Below are 15,570 nucleotides of genomic sequence, written 5' to 3' on the forward strand. Positions count from 1 at the left end.
CTGTCTGGTTACTTGCATGGGCTCAATCAACTCAGAATGTGACTTTCTTGTAAGCAATGGAGAATTACAGCCTCAAAGCACCCTTACAAGAATAAATGCATATTACTCTCTCCATTCTATAGAGGAGACTGAGCAATTCATCCGAATAAGCCCAAGGAAAACCTCTAACTTTAGTGAGCCTTTAATGAGTCTCAGTCTTAAAGTACCTTAACTTTTACTGCAGAATCTTCCTTTCTTCTTGGACAGATGTCTCCAGATGGAGGGAACCCCCCCTGCCAATACAAATGTGCCAGGAAAATTTATGAAAAGCAGCCTAGCACTGCCTTAACTTTTAGCGACTTCAGTATAGAAATCATTCTAGAAAATAGCATTACTACTTCTCATAAAGATGATCGTCCACCCAAGCCACCGTAGCTAACTAATCCTTGTTAGCTTAAAGACTAAATGTGATACACGCTCTATCCAGACTTTCTGGTAGTGTGCTGAGCGTATTGACTTACTGCCCTTCGCTAGGTCATGAGCATTTGACAGCTTGTATTATTATTAATGAGATATAAGACCTTTCACTTCCAGGTCATCTGTTTGAAGTCCAGACAAGACTGGTGGTAACCAAACATTATCAACATCTGTTTTGTGGCCTATGCAAAATAAGCCTTTTGTCTCTTTTCAGACAGAAACCATCACGATTTGAGCAATTTCCAATTGAAAAAAATAAATAAATAAATAAAATTATTTGACACTGATTTTATGGGAAATTGGAATCGTGCCCAAACATTCTAGTACATAGAGCTACAATTACAATTGTATGACAGTACCTACCAAAAAAAAAAAAAAAAAAAGAGTAAATCATCTAGCCCTTAGGGAAATTTTCTATTTCAGGTTCTAACAGAGGACTCATTTACATTTCTGAAATTATTTGGTAGCCTCGCACTGGTCCAGATGCAGCAATAAAAACACTAACACACCAAGCAACTGCACCCAGGGCCACAAAAAGCTCACCAAATAAGTATTTAGGACGGAAAAGCTAAAAATGAAAAATGAAGCCATCTTTATACATCTAAATAAAACATATTTAATATTTATCCATATAAACATATATATATATATATTTCAATATGGTAAAATATCTTGTGGCCAAAATCAGAGGTTGATTTTTCTTTACAAGATCTGATTAGTGTAGAAGAAAAGTCTGCAGCTTTTTCTTGCTGATTCTTAAGGAGAAATGTAGGGGCACATTTTCAGTGCTTTTCTTCTGTTCCGTTCTCAAAATGATTCTCAGGTAAATAGGATAATTTCTGTCAGTTTTATTGGTGTAATTAGATGAATGGTGGTTTTCCATAATTAAATAAAAGAACAATAACTTGGGCTTCTACTGTGTAGGCAGATTTTGAGATTTGATTTTGAAGGAAAAAAGTGTCATTTTCTTGGTGCCAACTAGAAATAGTTTTATTGCATCATTTGCTGTCAAAATAATGGGTTGAAGGCATTTAGAGTGTCTCCAGCTGTGAGCACAGCTCACCCATCTTATAGAGAAGAGGAGAGGAATCATCCTCACCCCTCTCAAGTTCCTGGAAGGCAAACATGAGACTATTTACAAGAGCACACATCTTCCCTCTCCAACCCTTCTGCGGCCTTCCCGATGAGTACTCTTCTGCAATAAAACAGTGATGCTTCCTAATAGTTCTTTCTCATCCTCCAACAGCTTGCACCTATGAGGCTTCCAGAGTCAGAGGTAGTCCTTATTCTCTTTTTTTTTTTTCTTCTTCTTTTCTTTCTCCCTCCTCTTACTCTTTTACTGTCCATATGCAGGTGGCTAAAGCATCTTAAGCTTTCACTTCTTTTGAAAGGTGGCAATCCACACGTCACTTTTATGCTTTTTTCTTTAAAGAAAGTATGTATACGTGCTCACAAATACATCAGTTAAATATCAAAGTTCCATTAGGAAATTCCCCCCCAAAATATTAATATTTCTCCTATTTTATCAAGCTCTTCAGTGGAAACTATTTACTGAATTCAGTATGCTCCTGAGTAGTTTTCTCTTCCTGAAGTCCATTTTTCTTGCAAATTAGTATTCCAGATAGAAATGTTGTTGGAGGGGTTACTTACTTGGGGTAGAAACAGGAATGTGGGAGAAGTGATTCTTTTTCCCTTTTTATGGCAGACATGTAACTGCAAAAGCTTTGTACTTCCAAACATGGAAATTTAATTCAGCCAAATTTCCACAGTTTCTGCTTATTATATATTCAGATTTTGATCCTCTAGTCTAAGTATAAAAAAGAGAAACATATTTGTATGAGTTTAATTTAGAATGTAGATTCAGGCATAAACTGAAAACAGTTCTACTTATGATATGCAGTTGGCTTTCACATTGAAAACAAACAAACAAAAAAAAGCCTTACGGTTTCTCTAACATTCTATTTTTGGACATCTCAGTATTTATTCTAATCATTTTTTCCACATTACTATCCAAAATAGTTAAATATTTTATAAGGTAGTTGTCAGTCATGATAGTGCTTGTTAGGACAGCTTTGAAGAGCTCTTCTGTTTGTACCTTACTGTGCCCCATTCTAAGGCTGAGCATTCTTGACTTTCAGAATGGCAGCCAGATTTGTTTATTTCCAAGCTTTAAAATTAATTTAAGCTCTGTACTTATGGTGTAAAGACTTCAGAAATACAAGCATAAATATAAGGAGCCACCCTCCGCAGTTGGGCACCTTATTTCATCTTCACTATGCAATTGATTTCTATGGGAAAATCCCCCTTCTCCAAAATCTTCATAGGGCCTTGCAGGGATCAACCCAAATAGGTGAATGGTAGGAACAGCATTAATAGTACCTACACTAAACATTTTCTCTGACTTGTGGACAGAGATTTTTCCATTTTGTTTTTGTCACTGATGTTACAGAAGCAAGCTAGAAAACCAGTTGAGCAGGCAGTGTTGATAGGTCTTGGTTGCATTGGTCAGAAACCATACAAGACTCCATCCAGTACATTTGAGCAGTCCTCACTGGTAGCCTGTTAACATGGGCCCTTTTACCTTGGCTTTCTGAAGAAACAATATTTCTGTGAGCATGCTCTGTCAGCCTCCATTTTTTTAAATTGTGAACTTGGAAAAAGCCTTAAATAAAATGTAATACATGAGCAGGGGGTTCAGAAAAAAAAAAAGAAAAAAAGAAAAAAAAAAAAGAGGCAGTGAAATCAGGTCTTAATGTGAAAAAGAAAAAGCCCACTTGAGAGAGACTCGTGCCTCAGTTCTCCTTTTGCAAGAAACTGGAGAATCTTTGTGGGATAGTCTTTGGATGCACCAAAGTGTAGATGAGCAGAGAATGCCATTGGCCAGTAGGCAGTTATACTCAGAAACACTCTTCAGTCATTCTGGTTTAGAATGTGATTTAGAAACACTCCTATTTTCAGAAAACATTATGGAGTTAGAACTATTTCATTTTAGATGATTCTTCCAAATATACCAGGCAAGTTAGATGCTAACTCAACAACTTCTTTCTTTCTTCCCACACACGTATCTGAGTAGCTAACCAAATAAGTAAACTTAAAAATATCATGAGCTATCTGAACGTAATACTTCCCTTCACTAAAGCCCCAAGAAATACAAGGCTTTCGCTTTATCCGGAAGAGCCTTTCCAGAACAGAGACTGGAGGAAATTGAAAACTGAAGACTCCCATCTTTCATTTCATTTCTAATCAATTGAGCTCTATCGGCATGACAAGGTACACGGGCTGGACTGTATAAGATACCTGTCAAGTCTGGTGCACTCAGCCTTGCAACTGGGATTTGATCCCTCGTGTTCTTGACTTATTACAGTGAGTTCCTGTTTCAGCAGTATATTGCTATAGCAGGATGCTATCTCTGCTTTCATGTTTCTTCTTCTACTATCAAATATACTTTTCTAAGGTGTGCTTTTTTCTGTTACTTTTTGATTAAAAAGACAGCTGTAGTGGTTGTCTCAAAGAAAACCTGTCACTTACGTGTCCACATTTAGAATCACTTAAGGCTTTCTAGGTTGAAAAAAAAGTGCCTTAAATTTTATCTAAGAATGAGGAGAAAGCCAGCACAGGTCATATTGCATTAGTGTAGTGTACTCACATCTGGATGCATTGCTAAACAATCAAGATTTTAGTTTCTAAAATAGCTTAAGTTACTCAGAGCTTCTAAGATACTGCTCCAGGCAGAGCACATTGTATGAATCTAATTTTGAAGTGGCAAAGGTATGCACTGCAGTAGTGAGGTCCTTATCTGAAGCACTGAAGTTTCTGACCAGCTGTAAATCATTACATGATTTTTTCAGGTATTATTAATACCTTATCATCTGGCAGGTTGGTGCTTGAACACATCCTGGAACAACACTAAACCCATGTAAGCTATTCCAGGCTTTCACACAATTATAAGGCTCTCATGTATGCCACCAAGCAAGTCAGCCTTTACACCCATAAAGAGGCAAAAGTTGATGTCCTAAACTGCTTTAGTCTGTTAGACACGCAGCTTATTCTTCTACTGAACCATAGGTGAGCAGATACCTAAAAAGATTGAGTTTGGTACAGTATTGAGCTTGTCTCTGTGTATCCTGTAACCATTCTGTTAAGTGCTTGCTTTCCATCACGCTTTGAACTATATAAAGAGCTACATATTCCTAGGAATGCTATGAGACATTTTCCTAAGGAAGTATTAGTATTTTATATTTTTCTTTTAATGTGACCAGGAAGACTTGGAATTCTATTTACCTGTAAGTGTGTCATTTAATTCAAATCTATAGGAAGTATGCATACATTTGAGAGAAAACGACTTATTTTTTCTTAAGCAACACTATCTTTAAATATATTCACAATGTCATTGTAACTATGTATTTTAATAGCTTCTTACTGTTTTATTTGCAGTTGTAATGCATAAAATTACTTTTATTTACATTTTATTTTTAATCAAATGCATTTGTTTGCTGTTATGGCACCACTTAAGAGAATTGAGTCACTGTAATTGTTTAGTTATTTCTGTTGGAAAAAAAAGACCATTGAATTTGATCTTTGATGTTAGTAGTAGTGCTATATGGTTTATGGAGGAGAAAAAGGAAAAAGTAGGGAAAATTTTGGATATCATGGCCTATCCACACTGGCATTGACATTCAAACAAACAATAAAAATCAATCCCTCCCTCACAATGTGAAACATATGATTGTGGAAGAGTAAAAAGCCAGGAAAGTGAGCTTTGAAAACTTTAAAAACAGGAAAGGAGTTGGGATTGTTATTCAATGCAGGAGGAGAAACACAGGATTATAACAGTCGCATTTAGAATAAGGTTCTCTTTTTTGCAATCAAAAACTTGTGCAAATCGTTTTCTTCATTGCAACTGTTGAAAGTGATACATGAAGGAAGATGTATAGATGCACTCTTCTAGAAACTTTGGCTTGAATGAAGGAGTTGCTCCCTGTATCTGTGATGGTGGAGAACAAACTGAGGGCCACCATCCTCACGTAAGTCCAATGTATTTACTGCAGAAGTCTTTTCAGAGAGTACTTTGTTTCAGAACTTTTGATGCCAATAGGATCCAAGAAAAAAAAAAAAAAAAAAAAAAAAAAAGGCTGAATTCTGCAAACTTCTTTAGGAATCTGCAAATTTCTTTAGGAATCACAAGTTCTTTATTTATTATTAATGTGGCAGAGCTTGTATGAGTGTTAGATTAATAATAACATTATATATGCGTGTGTGCGTGATATTTATTTGTTGAAATATATTTTGCTTTCCTGACTACAAAGCTTTCCCCAAAGGCTTCTGGTGCTTATCCTTGTTTCTGCTTGCATGTCGTGTAGTTTATCTGACATGAACTGAAGTTTTGAGTGTGAGTGAGCTTTTGTTGTCACACACAAATTGTGTCAAATATAGGGACTTGTGGTCATTTTTAATGCAAGCTGGTGTCAGATACATTTGGCTTTGGAATGAAACTGCTGAGGGAATTTCAGTTCTCTTATTTCTGGCACATTGTGGCTGACGTTTAATACTTATCCTTAACTTTGTTGTTGTTGTTGTTTAGGTATCATATTGAATTACCATTATAGTTTATACAAACTACTTTACCTAGTAATTAGTTTCAACTGTTCTGTTCTGTGTTTTCCATGCTAAATCCTTTATGAAAAAGAGATTCTGTTTTTTTCTTTTAGAATAGCGACATCTCAGAATTAAATGTGGCAATACTCACCACTTTTTATCAGAATAATTATCAGGAGGCCGTAAAATATAACTGATCTGGATGACTGGAACCATTTTCAAAGTATTTGGCCCACTGAGTTTTTTTCATCTGTTAATAATCATCAAAATACTACTTTTAGACTTGTAAGTCTGCAGTAGGTAAAACTGCTTGCTTCTGTAATTCAGCATGTAAGAGAGCATACCTTATCTTATTGAGGAAGAATTACACCCAACTGTCTTAGTAAATGTACCTCTGGTGTAATTCTCAGACTCCTAACCATACCCCATGTTCAACTCTTCCAAAGTTTATGAAAGCAAAAACATTTGAAGTAATTTTTCACAATGTCACTCTTTTGGGGCTTCCCTAAAGAGTTGGGATTGTGTCAGTGGTGCTTTAGAAGATCTCACACTCTCTCACCTGTTGGAGCTTTCTGCTTGCATTGATTTCCTTGAAAAATACAAGCACTAGAATATAGCTGCAAGAACTAATGCACCAACTGAAGTCTCCATTGAACAAAAATTAGCAGAGAGGAGGAGAGAGGTTACATTCTGCTTGTATTCAGTGGGACCCCCTAATCCCACAGTCATTTACTTTTGGAAAGGAAATATTATTTTAAAATGTATACGTGCAGTAGCGTTTATTTTAGAAATGTAAATCACATGTGCAGACCACAGGGATCAGGCAGAGTGGAAAATCCTCCATTTGAGCAGATCACAAAACTCTCGGATCCAAAGTGATTCCTGCTTTGCTTTTAAGGCCAGAACCTCTTTGTTAGCTCGCAGCCTCTCTGCTGCCCGGACCACTTCAGGTTGACAGGAGGCAACGAAATAACTCGGAGATGCTCTCGTTTAGGGTCCAAACAGCTGGCGAGCGCTTCAACCGAGCGTTCTTTCGCCAAGCCCCGAGTCTCGGGATGAGCGGGAGCGACCACCGCCTCTCTTTTCCCCTGGAGCCGAAGCGTGCCGGCGGCTCCATCCACGCCCCGATCCCCTCACGGCACCGGCACGGCCGCTCTCCCCGCTCCCCTCTCCCCTCCCGAGCGGCGGCTCCGCGGTGCCCGGGGCTCAGCACCGCGTGGGAACGAGCCTCGGCGCTCGGCTCAGGTGTGCCCGGCTTTTGTTCCATTATACTGATAAATCGGGTGCGTTGGAAGGGGACCCAGAGCTTCCCCGATAGCCCCGTAGCCATATGGAAAATCCTCAATATTTTGATTACGCTCTCTGTAAACATTTTTATATCGGATTCTTAAAATGCAGAGACTGTCCCAAAGGGGATTAAAGCATAATCCTCTCTCTCTATAGCTGTAGTGGATTAATTTCGTATTCTCTCAGTGGCTGGTTTGCTCCCTGAAGGCTACAACAAAAAGACTCCGTGCTCCTTAAACGTGCTATGGAATTGGAAGTTGTAATTGGAGATTTCCAAAGGACAAGTGTAAAAATGACACACTGCTAATGCCGAGTATTTTGTTCGCGTTGTGCTTTCTGGAGAGAAAAGAAAAAAAAAAAAAAAAAAAAAAAAAAAAAAAAAAAAAACTGCCAAGATTTTTATTTTTATTTTTTTTTTTTTAAACTTAGTTTGGACTCCCTCCCCTCTAATCCCTAATTCATCCACTGCTTTAAAAATTCTTTCGGCTGCTTTTTTTTTTTTTTTTTTTTTTTTTTTTTTCCGAAACAGAGAACGTTTTCTCTTCTGCAAAGCAGAATGCCGCTGATGCGTACACATGTCAGAGGTATCGATAGGGATGCCCCAGACGCGGGTGTCCGCCCAGGTGCGTCCTTGGGGCACGGGGCGGGCCTCGAGATGGGGAGGATAGAGCCAGAAGTCCTTCAGTGACAGCCTCAGAGCGATTGCCCCTTCCCCTCCACGTCCACGCAGCACTGCCCCGTGCTCCGGTCCGGAGCCGTTCCCAGCTCCGTGCGGACGCACCCATTGTCTCCTCCCGCACGTCAGCTCACGGGGTTTGGCATTTGGACCGCGAAGTAGCGATTTATTTTTTTTTTTATTTTAGCCACGCAACACCAGGGAAAAGGGGTAATTGGATTAAATTGATGGCCTTCCTTCTGGGACTCCGCAAAGCCCCATAGACGCCTCCTTAAAGCGGCAGCGACCGGCCGGGCTCACCCTCGGAGCTCCGGGCTCCGCGCTCCGCCGCCGGGTGCGGGGCTGAGGGGCCGGGCCGGCTCCGGGGGAGCGCTCCGCGGGGCGGCAGCCTCGGCCTCCCCTTCTGTAAACACAAAGAGAGGGGGCCTGGGGAATTGAAACCCAAATCCACTTGTAATCGTACAAGGGAATCGGGCGTAATTACTCGAGCAAGCTTGATGAAGATTGATGAGCCTTTAAAGCGGCCTTTCGGATCGATCCGCCTGCCCTCGGAGCCTGCGGCCGGGCTTCCCCGGCCCTGCCAGACCAGGCCCGGCTGTTTCTCACGGTGCGGGGAGGAAGGAAAGATGGAGGCAGGACGGGGAGAGCGGCGAGGCAGCCCCGCGCATGTGATCCCGATCAGCTGACCGGGGTCAGGAGGCTGCCCTGCTTTATTAGGGGATGGAAAACAATAAAATGAAAGAAAATAGAGTTCGTATCAATATTTTGCTGCCTGCCATGCAGGGCTGCTGAGAGCTGTCACTGGAACCCACATTTCAGCTTGTCCTTGTACACCAGCAATCTGTGCCTTCCTCCGTGTTTATTTTGCAGCAAAGAATGACAAAATATTGTGCAGTACAGCCTCAAATTGGGTGTTACAGCAAAGGGAAACATTATGAACATGACAGTGAGATGCGCTGATACAGGATTAATTTGGGCTAAGTGGGTAATTCGAAGCGCTGCTGCCTGCTGAGCAGTGGCACAGTGCTGTGTGGGTCTGAGGGAAGCAGGGCTGCAGCCGGGACATGGGGACACATCCTGGCCCTGGGACCTCATCCCTGCTTTGGGACCACATCCCAGCCTCGGGGCCAGCAAGCAGAGCCAGGGCTCACTAGGCCACAACAGTCTCCAAACACGCAGTCTTCATCCCCACGGGGCTGGAGCCTGGGGATGTCGGCCATGGTGGGCGCTCGCTGACCGAGGTTTTCCTCTTGGGGTAGAGGGGTTTGAACTGCAGGAAGCAAACAAAAGGGTTTTGCCACTCGTTGAGGTGATGGGTTTGGCTGCTCCTAAAGGTGTGCTGGGTGGATGCTGGGCTGAGTCTCTGTGTTGAGGCTTTTATTTGTTTGTACATTGGACGTGTGTGTGCGCGTACGCCTGTGTTTATGTGTGTACAAATCATCCTTCACCATTCAGCAGTTAAATCCAGAAAAGCATTTTATATTTCATCTTTTAATTACAGCAACTGAGCTTCCAAAGCACCAACACTGTCAGCTCTCACTGCATTCCTACCGAAGATGGTGACAAAGTGATCCTGCATTACCTTTTGCCTTAAAGCAGTTTTTCTTGAATTAAGACCTAACAAAGTGAGCGCAGAAGGCTGCCTCTCGCAGTGGGTTTCCCCATCCCATCTCCCAGTGCCCACACCAATGCCTCGTTACGGCGTACATCCGAGCGAAACCTCGTTACAGGCATTTTAAAAGGGTGAAGTGACAGCGAGCTGAAATAAAAATGACACTGCCATAAATACCCCTAACGATGGCAGCAGCCTTTGTCTGTGTGCGGTGCTCAGAGGGGTCCCCACAACCCCATTCCCGGCGCTGCCCTCGGGGTGCGATGCGGGGCCGGGAGACGCGGGGCACGGAGCCCCCGCCACGGCCCATAAACAGCGGTGGTGTTAACGAGGAGCAAAGGGGCACGGAGGGAGAGGGACCTACGTGCGAGAGGCAGCGCTTTCCGCCCTAACCCTTCCATGTGCTCGCTGATTTGCCCGCAGCCCGCAAACTCTTTTCCTGTCCCGACCGCGGAGTTCAAAGCGGGAGAGGACCGAGCGCGGCGCTTCCCCGCGGGGTTTGCGCGGGGCATCGCCGGGCACCGCCGGGCGGAGGGAAGGGGCCGGGCCGCGGGGCTGGGCCGGCCGGGCCCGGGGTGACGCCGCTGCCGCTGTCTTGCAGGCCCCGTGGTGCTGAGCACGCCGGCCCAGCTCGTCGCCCCCGTGGTGGTGGCTAAAGGGACGCTCTCCATCACCACCACCGAGATCTACTTCGAGGTGGACGAGGACGACCCGGCCTTCAAGAAGATCGACCCCAAGGTGAGCGAGCGAGCTCGGGGACACGCGTGGCACGGGGCCGCCCCTCCCGCGGGCTCCCGCTGCATTTCCTCCGCGTATTAATGATGGTAAATCCTCTATTACGGCGGCGGGCGCGTTTTCCAGCAGCCTTTCTCTCGGTGCCTTTGTATGAGCGCGGGCAGATTTAGCAGTTAAGCCAATTGCTCTGAAATCCCTGGAGGTAACCGCAGTCCCAGGCTAAGGCGCAGCAGAGGGATTTACCCCTATCGATGCTATCAGAGAACCTCTTTATTTCGAGAGCGTTGGTTTCCACGTAAAGAATTTGTAGTGAACGTGCTCGCTGCTGAAATGCGAGCTAATATTTAAAAAGAGAGGGGGGAAGGTGGGGGAAGGAAGGAAATAGGCATGTACCCAAGCCTCGGTGCCTGGGAAAGCTCTGCTGTTTTCCTACCGTCGCCGAATGTCACCAACCCCCAGCGCCGTCCGGCCGCACAGCAGGGCTGCCCCGGGCCGCAGTAGCGGAGGGGAAGGCGAGAAGGGCCGGTCGGGCTCTCCCCTCTCCCGCATCTCTTTCTACTCTTAGCGTTGTCGATTTGTTTTTGTTTTTGTTTTTTTCTGTTAACGAGATGGAAAACGTTAGAAGACTCTCTGGAAAGGGAATAGGAGAGATACTTTTACAGGAAGACGTTTGGGTTTTGTTTGGCAGAAATGTCATAAATAATTTCAGAGAAAAACACTGTCGAACCCAGCTGAACATAAGCGTGGTTGTAGAAAGGTGACTTCTCGTGGATGAATAATTCCTGGAACTGGGGGTTTTCATCGCAGCGCTGGCGGAAGCGATTCTCTCCCAGCCACTCGGAATAACGGGTTCCTTTCTTGCGCTCTCTCTCTAACAAGCTGCCGGTGGGTGTTACACCGGCGATCGGCCCTTTCGGCACTTGTTGACCGTGGGGGCACTAAGCACAGTCCTCGCTGTTACTTTGCATTTGGTGGCGGTGAGGGAACGCAGCCGGGGACGGAGCGGCAGTGCGGGAACGCCGCGGTGCAGCACGCACACGGTGTCCCTGCGGCAGGGCTCGGGCTCTGTGCGCAACCGGCGAGCTGATCGCATTCAGAACGGATTTGGAGGGCAGAAGTCATATTGTTGTTCGCGTTATTGGCTCCGGCTCGATCCTTTCACCTATAAATTTTACTTTCTTCTTGCTTACTGTTTGCACCAAACTCTCCTTTTAGCGGACGGGGCTCGGCACGGGGCTGCTTCCCGAGCGCCTATGGGAAACCCCGTGAAAACGGGTTTGTTTTCTGACGGCCGGAACGGCGCTACCGACTGAATAACTGCATCAGTGCCTGACAGCCGCTGGTGGCCATCGAGAGCTAAATTCGCTGCCGACATTTTCTTGCCCTGCAAAACTATCCAAAATCAGGCGGCTCCCTCAAGTTTTCTGCTTTATGGGGTTTAAGTAACTGTCGACAGGAAAGTGGAAATTCACAAAACGTGGCCGCCCCCCGATTTATTTATTTTTTTTTTTTCACGTAGAAAACTTGATTCGGTATTGAAACGCTCACCCAGAGGCGTTTTACTTCATTTATTAGCTCGTAATTAAATAAATCAGGAACAGAAATTAAAATCTAAATCACAAAAGGTAATTATCCAGTGTATTTCAAGTGCATTTTCAAATATATAATTCCAATATTCAAGCGTTATTATATAAGCAGAATCCAAATTTCTTTCGAATATATTTAAATAACATTTCAAGTATATTTATGGAATGTTAGAAATAGAACAAGCAATATATATGAAACGAAAAAATGTAAACTCGTTAAGTTCAGACACTTCAAAAGACAATTAACAAAAGTACCGTGATAAAATCTACCTTTTCAAATGGTATCTTCTCGTTAGCAGAAAATGTCCTTGAAGTATCCAAAATGGCAATTTAACTTCTGTTCACCAAATCACAAAACACCAACATCCACAATTTCAAAGACAATGTGAGCTCACAATATCTGATACAAATTAAAAGGTACATCGGGGTCGGTCAGGTGGCGTCTCCAAACAGCGTTTACTCACGGGGAGGGGGGGGGGGGGAGGGGGGTACAGAAAAAGATCGCGTTTGTTATAATCCGTAGGTGCCGTTCCTGGGCGGAGTGCTCACAGCCGCGGTAAATCACGGCCAATTTCGCTTTTCCGGGTAACACACTGATTTTTTATTTTTTTAATTTTTTTTAAATTATTATTATTTTTCGCGGGAAACTGCAAAATCGTGACGAGGACCGGAGGAGTGATGCTTGCGGTTGCGGTTTGTATTCGCTTTTCTCGGTGAAGAGCCTACGCTATATTCCTTTTTTTTTTTTTTCTTTTTTTTTTTTTTTTTTTTTCTTTTTCTTTTTTTTTTCTTTTTTTTTTTTTTTTTAAGAGAACACTGTTTGCAATGTCAATTGGAAATCTCTGACTTTTCGAACGGGAAGCTTAAACTTCGTCAGGACAGAAGCCGGTTCGGGCCCTTTTAGGGCTCCCCTCTAAAGTTTCTCCAAACTTTTCGGGTTGGTCAGTATCTCCCTGGCCAGCCGCCACGTCTGTTTGGCCGCGTTTTCCAGGGCCGAGTGAGGTTTGCCCTGAAAGAGGTCTAAGTTGGGCAAGAAGTAGTGCGGGCACCTCCTGCACTGCAGGCAGGAGATGAGCTGCAGCAAAATCCCGTTGAGCCGATCGCCCAAGCACGACTCGTCCCAGTCCGACTCCCGCGGGTGCTTTTCGCATTCGTACGAAACGAGAGTCTTCATGTGGTAGTTGTTGAGCGGCTGGCCCGGCAGCTCCAGGTGCCGGTCCCGCAGCGTTTTGAGGATGGAAAGGCATTTCTTCCTGCAGCCGCCCATCTGCAGTCTGTTCTCGGCTTCGGCGAACTGCAGCACCCAGGCGTCGCTCTCGGCCGAGCTCTGCTTGCCCGCCAGCGAGTGGCACTCCTTGGAGAGCAGGTTGAAGCCCTCCGCCTTCACCTCGGCCACGCGGTTGGGGCCGGGCCAGGGGATGTGGGGCAGCGGCCAGTGGGCAGCGCTCCGCGGCCAGATCCCCGTGCACTTGAAGGCGGGCGTGATCTGCACCACGTACCTGTCCCTGATCCTCAGCTTCACCTCGCTGGTGTCCGCCACCATCTTTACCACGTCCCTGTAACTGCACTTATCCACGGCTTGGGCCACCAGCGTCTGGAAGCGGGAGCGGATCTTGCGGGCCGAGAGGTAGCCCGAGGCCGTGATGAATTCCACCCAGAGCGACATGCTCCGCTTGCGGCCGTCGCTCAGCTTCAGCACGGCGCAGCCCGGCAGGGAGCCGTCGTCCACGAAGTTGAAGACCCCCATCTGGTTGAGGTAGAGCACCACCTCGAACTCGGTGGGGGAGATGACTTCCAGGCCCTCGTAGCGGTTGTCCATCTCGTTGAGGGAGCTGATGAAGCGCGGCTCCTGCACTTCCACCTCCTTCAGCACGTCCGACACCACCTTGCACACCTCGCGGATCGTCTTGGCGATGGCGGCTTTCCTGGCTTGGCACTTCTCGTTGTAGTACTTGTTCAGGTGGTACACCAGCTTGGCCTGGGCCGCGATCATGTTGGGGCAGAGATCCGGATTGTACACCGGAGTCTCGCAGTAGGCTGTGGGATCCAATGCGGCTGCTAAGGCGGGAGCCAACTTCGGGGAGAATCGGGCTGCCGCCTCCGGAGTGGAACGCGCGGCTCCCGCGGGCGGCGGCTGCTCCTCGGATGCTCTCTTCCTGCTTTTTGGGATCGGCCGCGGCGGAGTGTGCGGGGCGGGGGGGCGGGCGGGGGGCCGGGGCGGGGGGGGGAGGGGGGGGGGGGGCGATGCTTTTCCTCCCCCTTCTTTTAAAGGGTCCGGGAGCGAGAGGAGAGCATCGAGAGCTGCACCTTCCCCAGCAGCGAGAAAAACAAAAGTTGCACTGAGACACAGCGAGCCTTCCAGTAGTCGAAATAAGAGAACCTCTTCGTATTTATTTACGTTTTCCCGTAGTAATCACCGTGTGTGTGCGGGGCGGTTAATCAGACGGTGGAAAAAGTGCCGCGTGTGTGTGTGGATATGTCAGAGGCGCTGCCTCTTGGTTTGTATAAGAGCCCAGATGCACTCGTGTGGAAATTATAAAGGCAGGGCCAGGCGGGCGAGCGGCCAATCGCCACTGGGCTCGTCACTGCAGCCTCTCGCGGCTCCAAGCCGGCTAATTAATCCCTCTCCAGGAGATAGATCTGTGTACACACACACACGCACGCACATACACACGGCAAGGCGGTGACGGGCAGAAAGCCCCCGCTCCTCCGCGCGGTGGGAAATAGATGGAAGCCGCTCTCCTTTGCCTTCGGCTCGGGCGGTGTTGGCGCTTCGGAAGGACTGGCACACAGGTGCGGGGCACGCACCCCGCGCACCGGCCCCGGCCTCAGCCCCAGCCCCGTCCGCCTCCCTCCGCCCGGCCCTGCTCGTGCCCGTGGGAGAGTTCTCCTCCCGTCGGAGGGGCCGCCCAACGGGGCAGCTTATCGGCGGCGATTCAGAGCCCTTCGGAATAAAACATTCCTCCAAGCTCCGCGATTCGCGTGCTTTTAGCAGATCGAATCGATGCGGAGGCTTAGCGCGTTTCGGTTTTTTGTGTTTGTGCCTTATGAGAGTAGAATCAGTAGCTGAACGTCTTGTTGGCTTTCCCTCCAAGGAACCAGCGGCGGATAGAAGGGAAAATCCCATCCGCTGCTTCCCCGCTTCGTGCCCGCACCCCGCGGTGCGCTCTGCTGTGTGCGGAGGTGCGCGCTTGGCTGCTCCGCGGGTATCCATTGAGTCGGAACGCGGCAGGGAAAGAGGGAGGGAGGGAGAGAAGGACGCAGCGGCCGCGGAGCCGCAGCCTCTGACAGCGCGGAGCCGGCGTGGGACGCGCGCTCGGCACATCCCTCCTTCAGTTCCTTCAGATCGGGACCTCGATCTGCAAAACTCCCGGAGAGTCAAACTCTTCCGCTCTGCAGTATTTGCTGGAACAAACCCCTACGTTCTAAAAAAAAAGAAAAAGAAAAAAGAAAGAAAGAAAGAAAGAAAGAACTGACACCAAAGCTTTTCATCGCTTGTCTTTAAGGAATCCTTAAGCCGCTTCCCGATTATTAATTCTTAAAGTGGTGTCACAGCCCTATCTTTCGCTGAGGAGAGGTCACGACGTTAGGCACTTTTCACGACATTCATTCACCGTATCCAC

The 15,570-nt window shown here is 46.4% G+C and overlaps 2 protein-coding genes across 12 annotated transcripts in view; one reads left to right on the plus strand and one right to left on the minus strand.

Annotated features, from left to right (window-relative positions):
- NBEA (neurobeachin) overlaps nt 1-15,570 on the plus strand; it is a 457,907-nt gene that overhangs the window by 295,973 nt on the left and 146,364 nt on the right. For all 11 annotated transcript variants that reach the window (XM_052670998.1, XM_052670989.1, XM_052670990.1 and 8 more), the window contains one exon: nt 10,228-10,364. In XM_052670998.1, coding sequence (XP_052526958.1) covers nt 10,228-10,364 — 137 coding nt within the window. The remainder of the gene's footprint in view (nt 1-10,227; nt 10,365-15,570) is intronic.
- Nucleotides 12,757-14,115, minus strand: MAB21L1 (mab-21 like 1). Its single transcript, XM_052671030.1, has one exon. The coding sequence runs from the start codon at nt 13,938-13,940 to the stop codon at nt 12,861-12,863; it is 1,080 nt and encodes a 359-aa protein (XP_052526990.1). The 5' UTR covers nt 13,941-14,115; the 3' UTR covers nt 12,757-12,860.

Source organism: Tympanuchus pallidicinctus, unplaced genomic scaffold, assembly GCF_026119805.1.
Source record: "Tympanuchus pallidicinctus isolate F22 unplaced genomic scaffold, pur_lepc_1.0 scaffold11, whole genome shotgun sequence".
Taxonomy (NCBI): Eukaryota; Metazoa; Chordata; class Aves; order Galliformes; family Phasianidae; genus Tympanuchus; species Tympanuchus pallidicinctus.

Excerpts from the sequence above, each read along its gene's own strand:
- MAB21L1 (XM_052671030.1), bottom strand. The coding sequence starts at position 13,940 with ATGATCGCGGCCCAGGCCAAGCTGGTGTACCACCTGAACAAGTACTAC.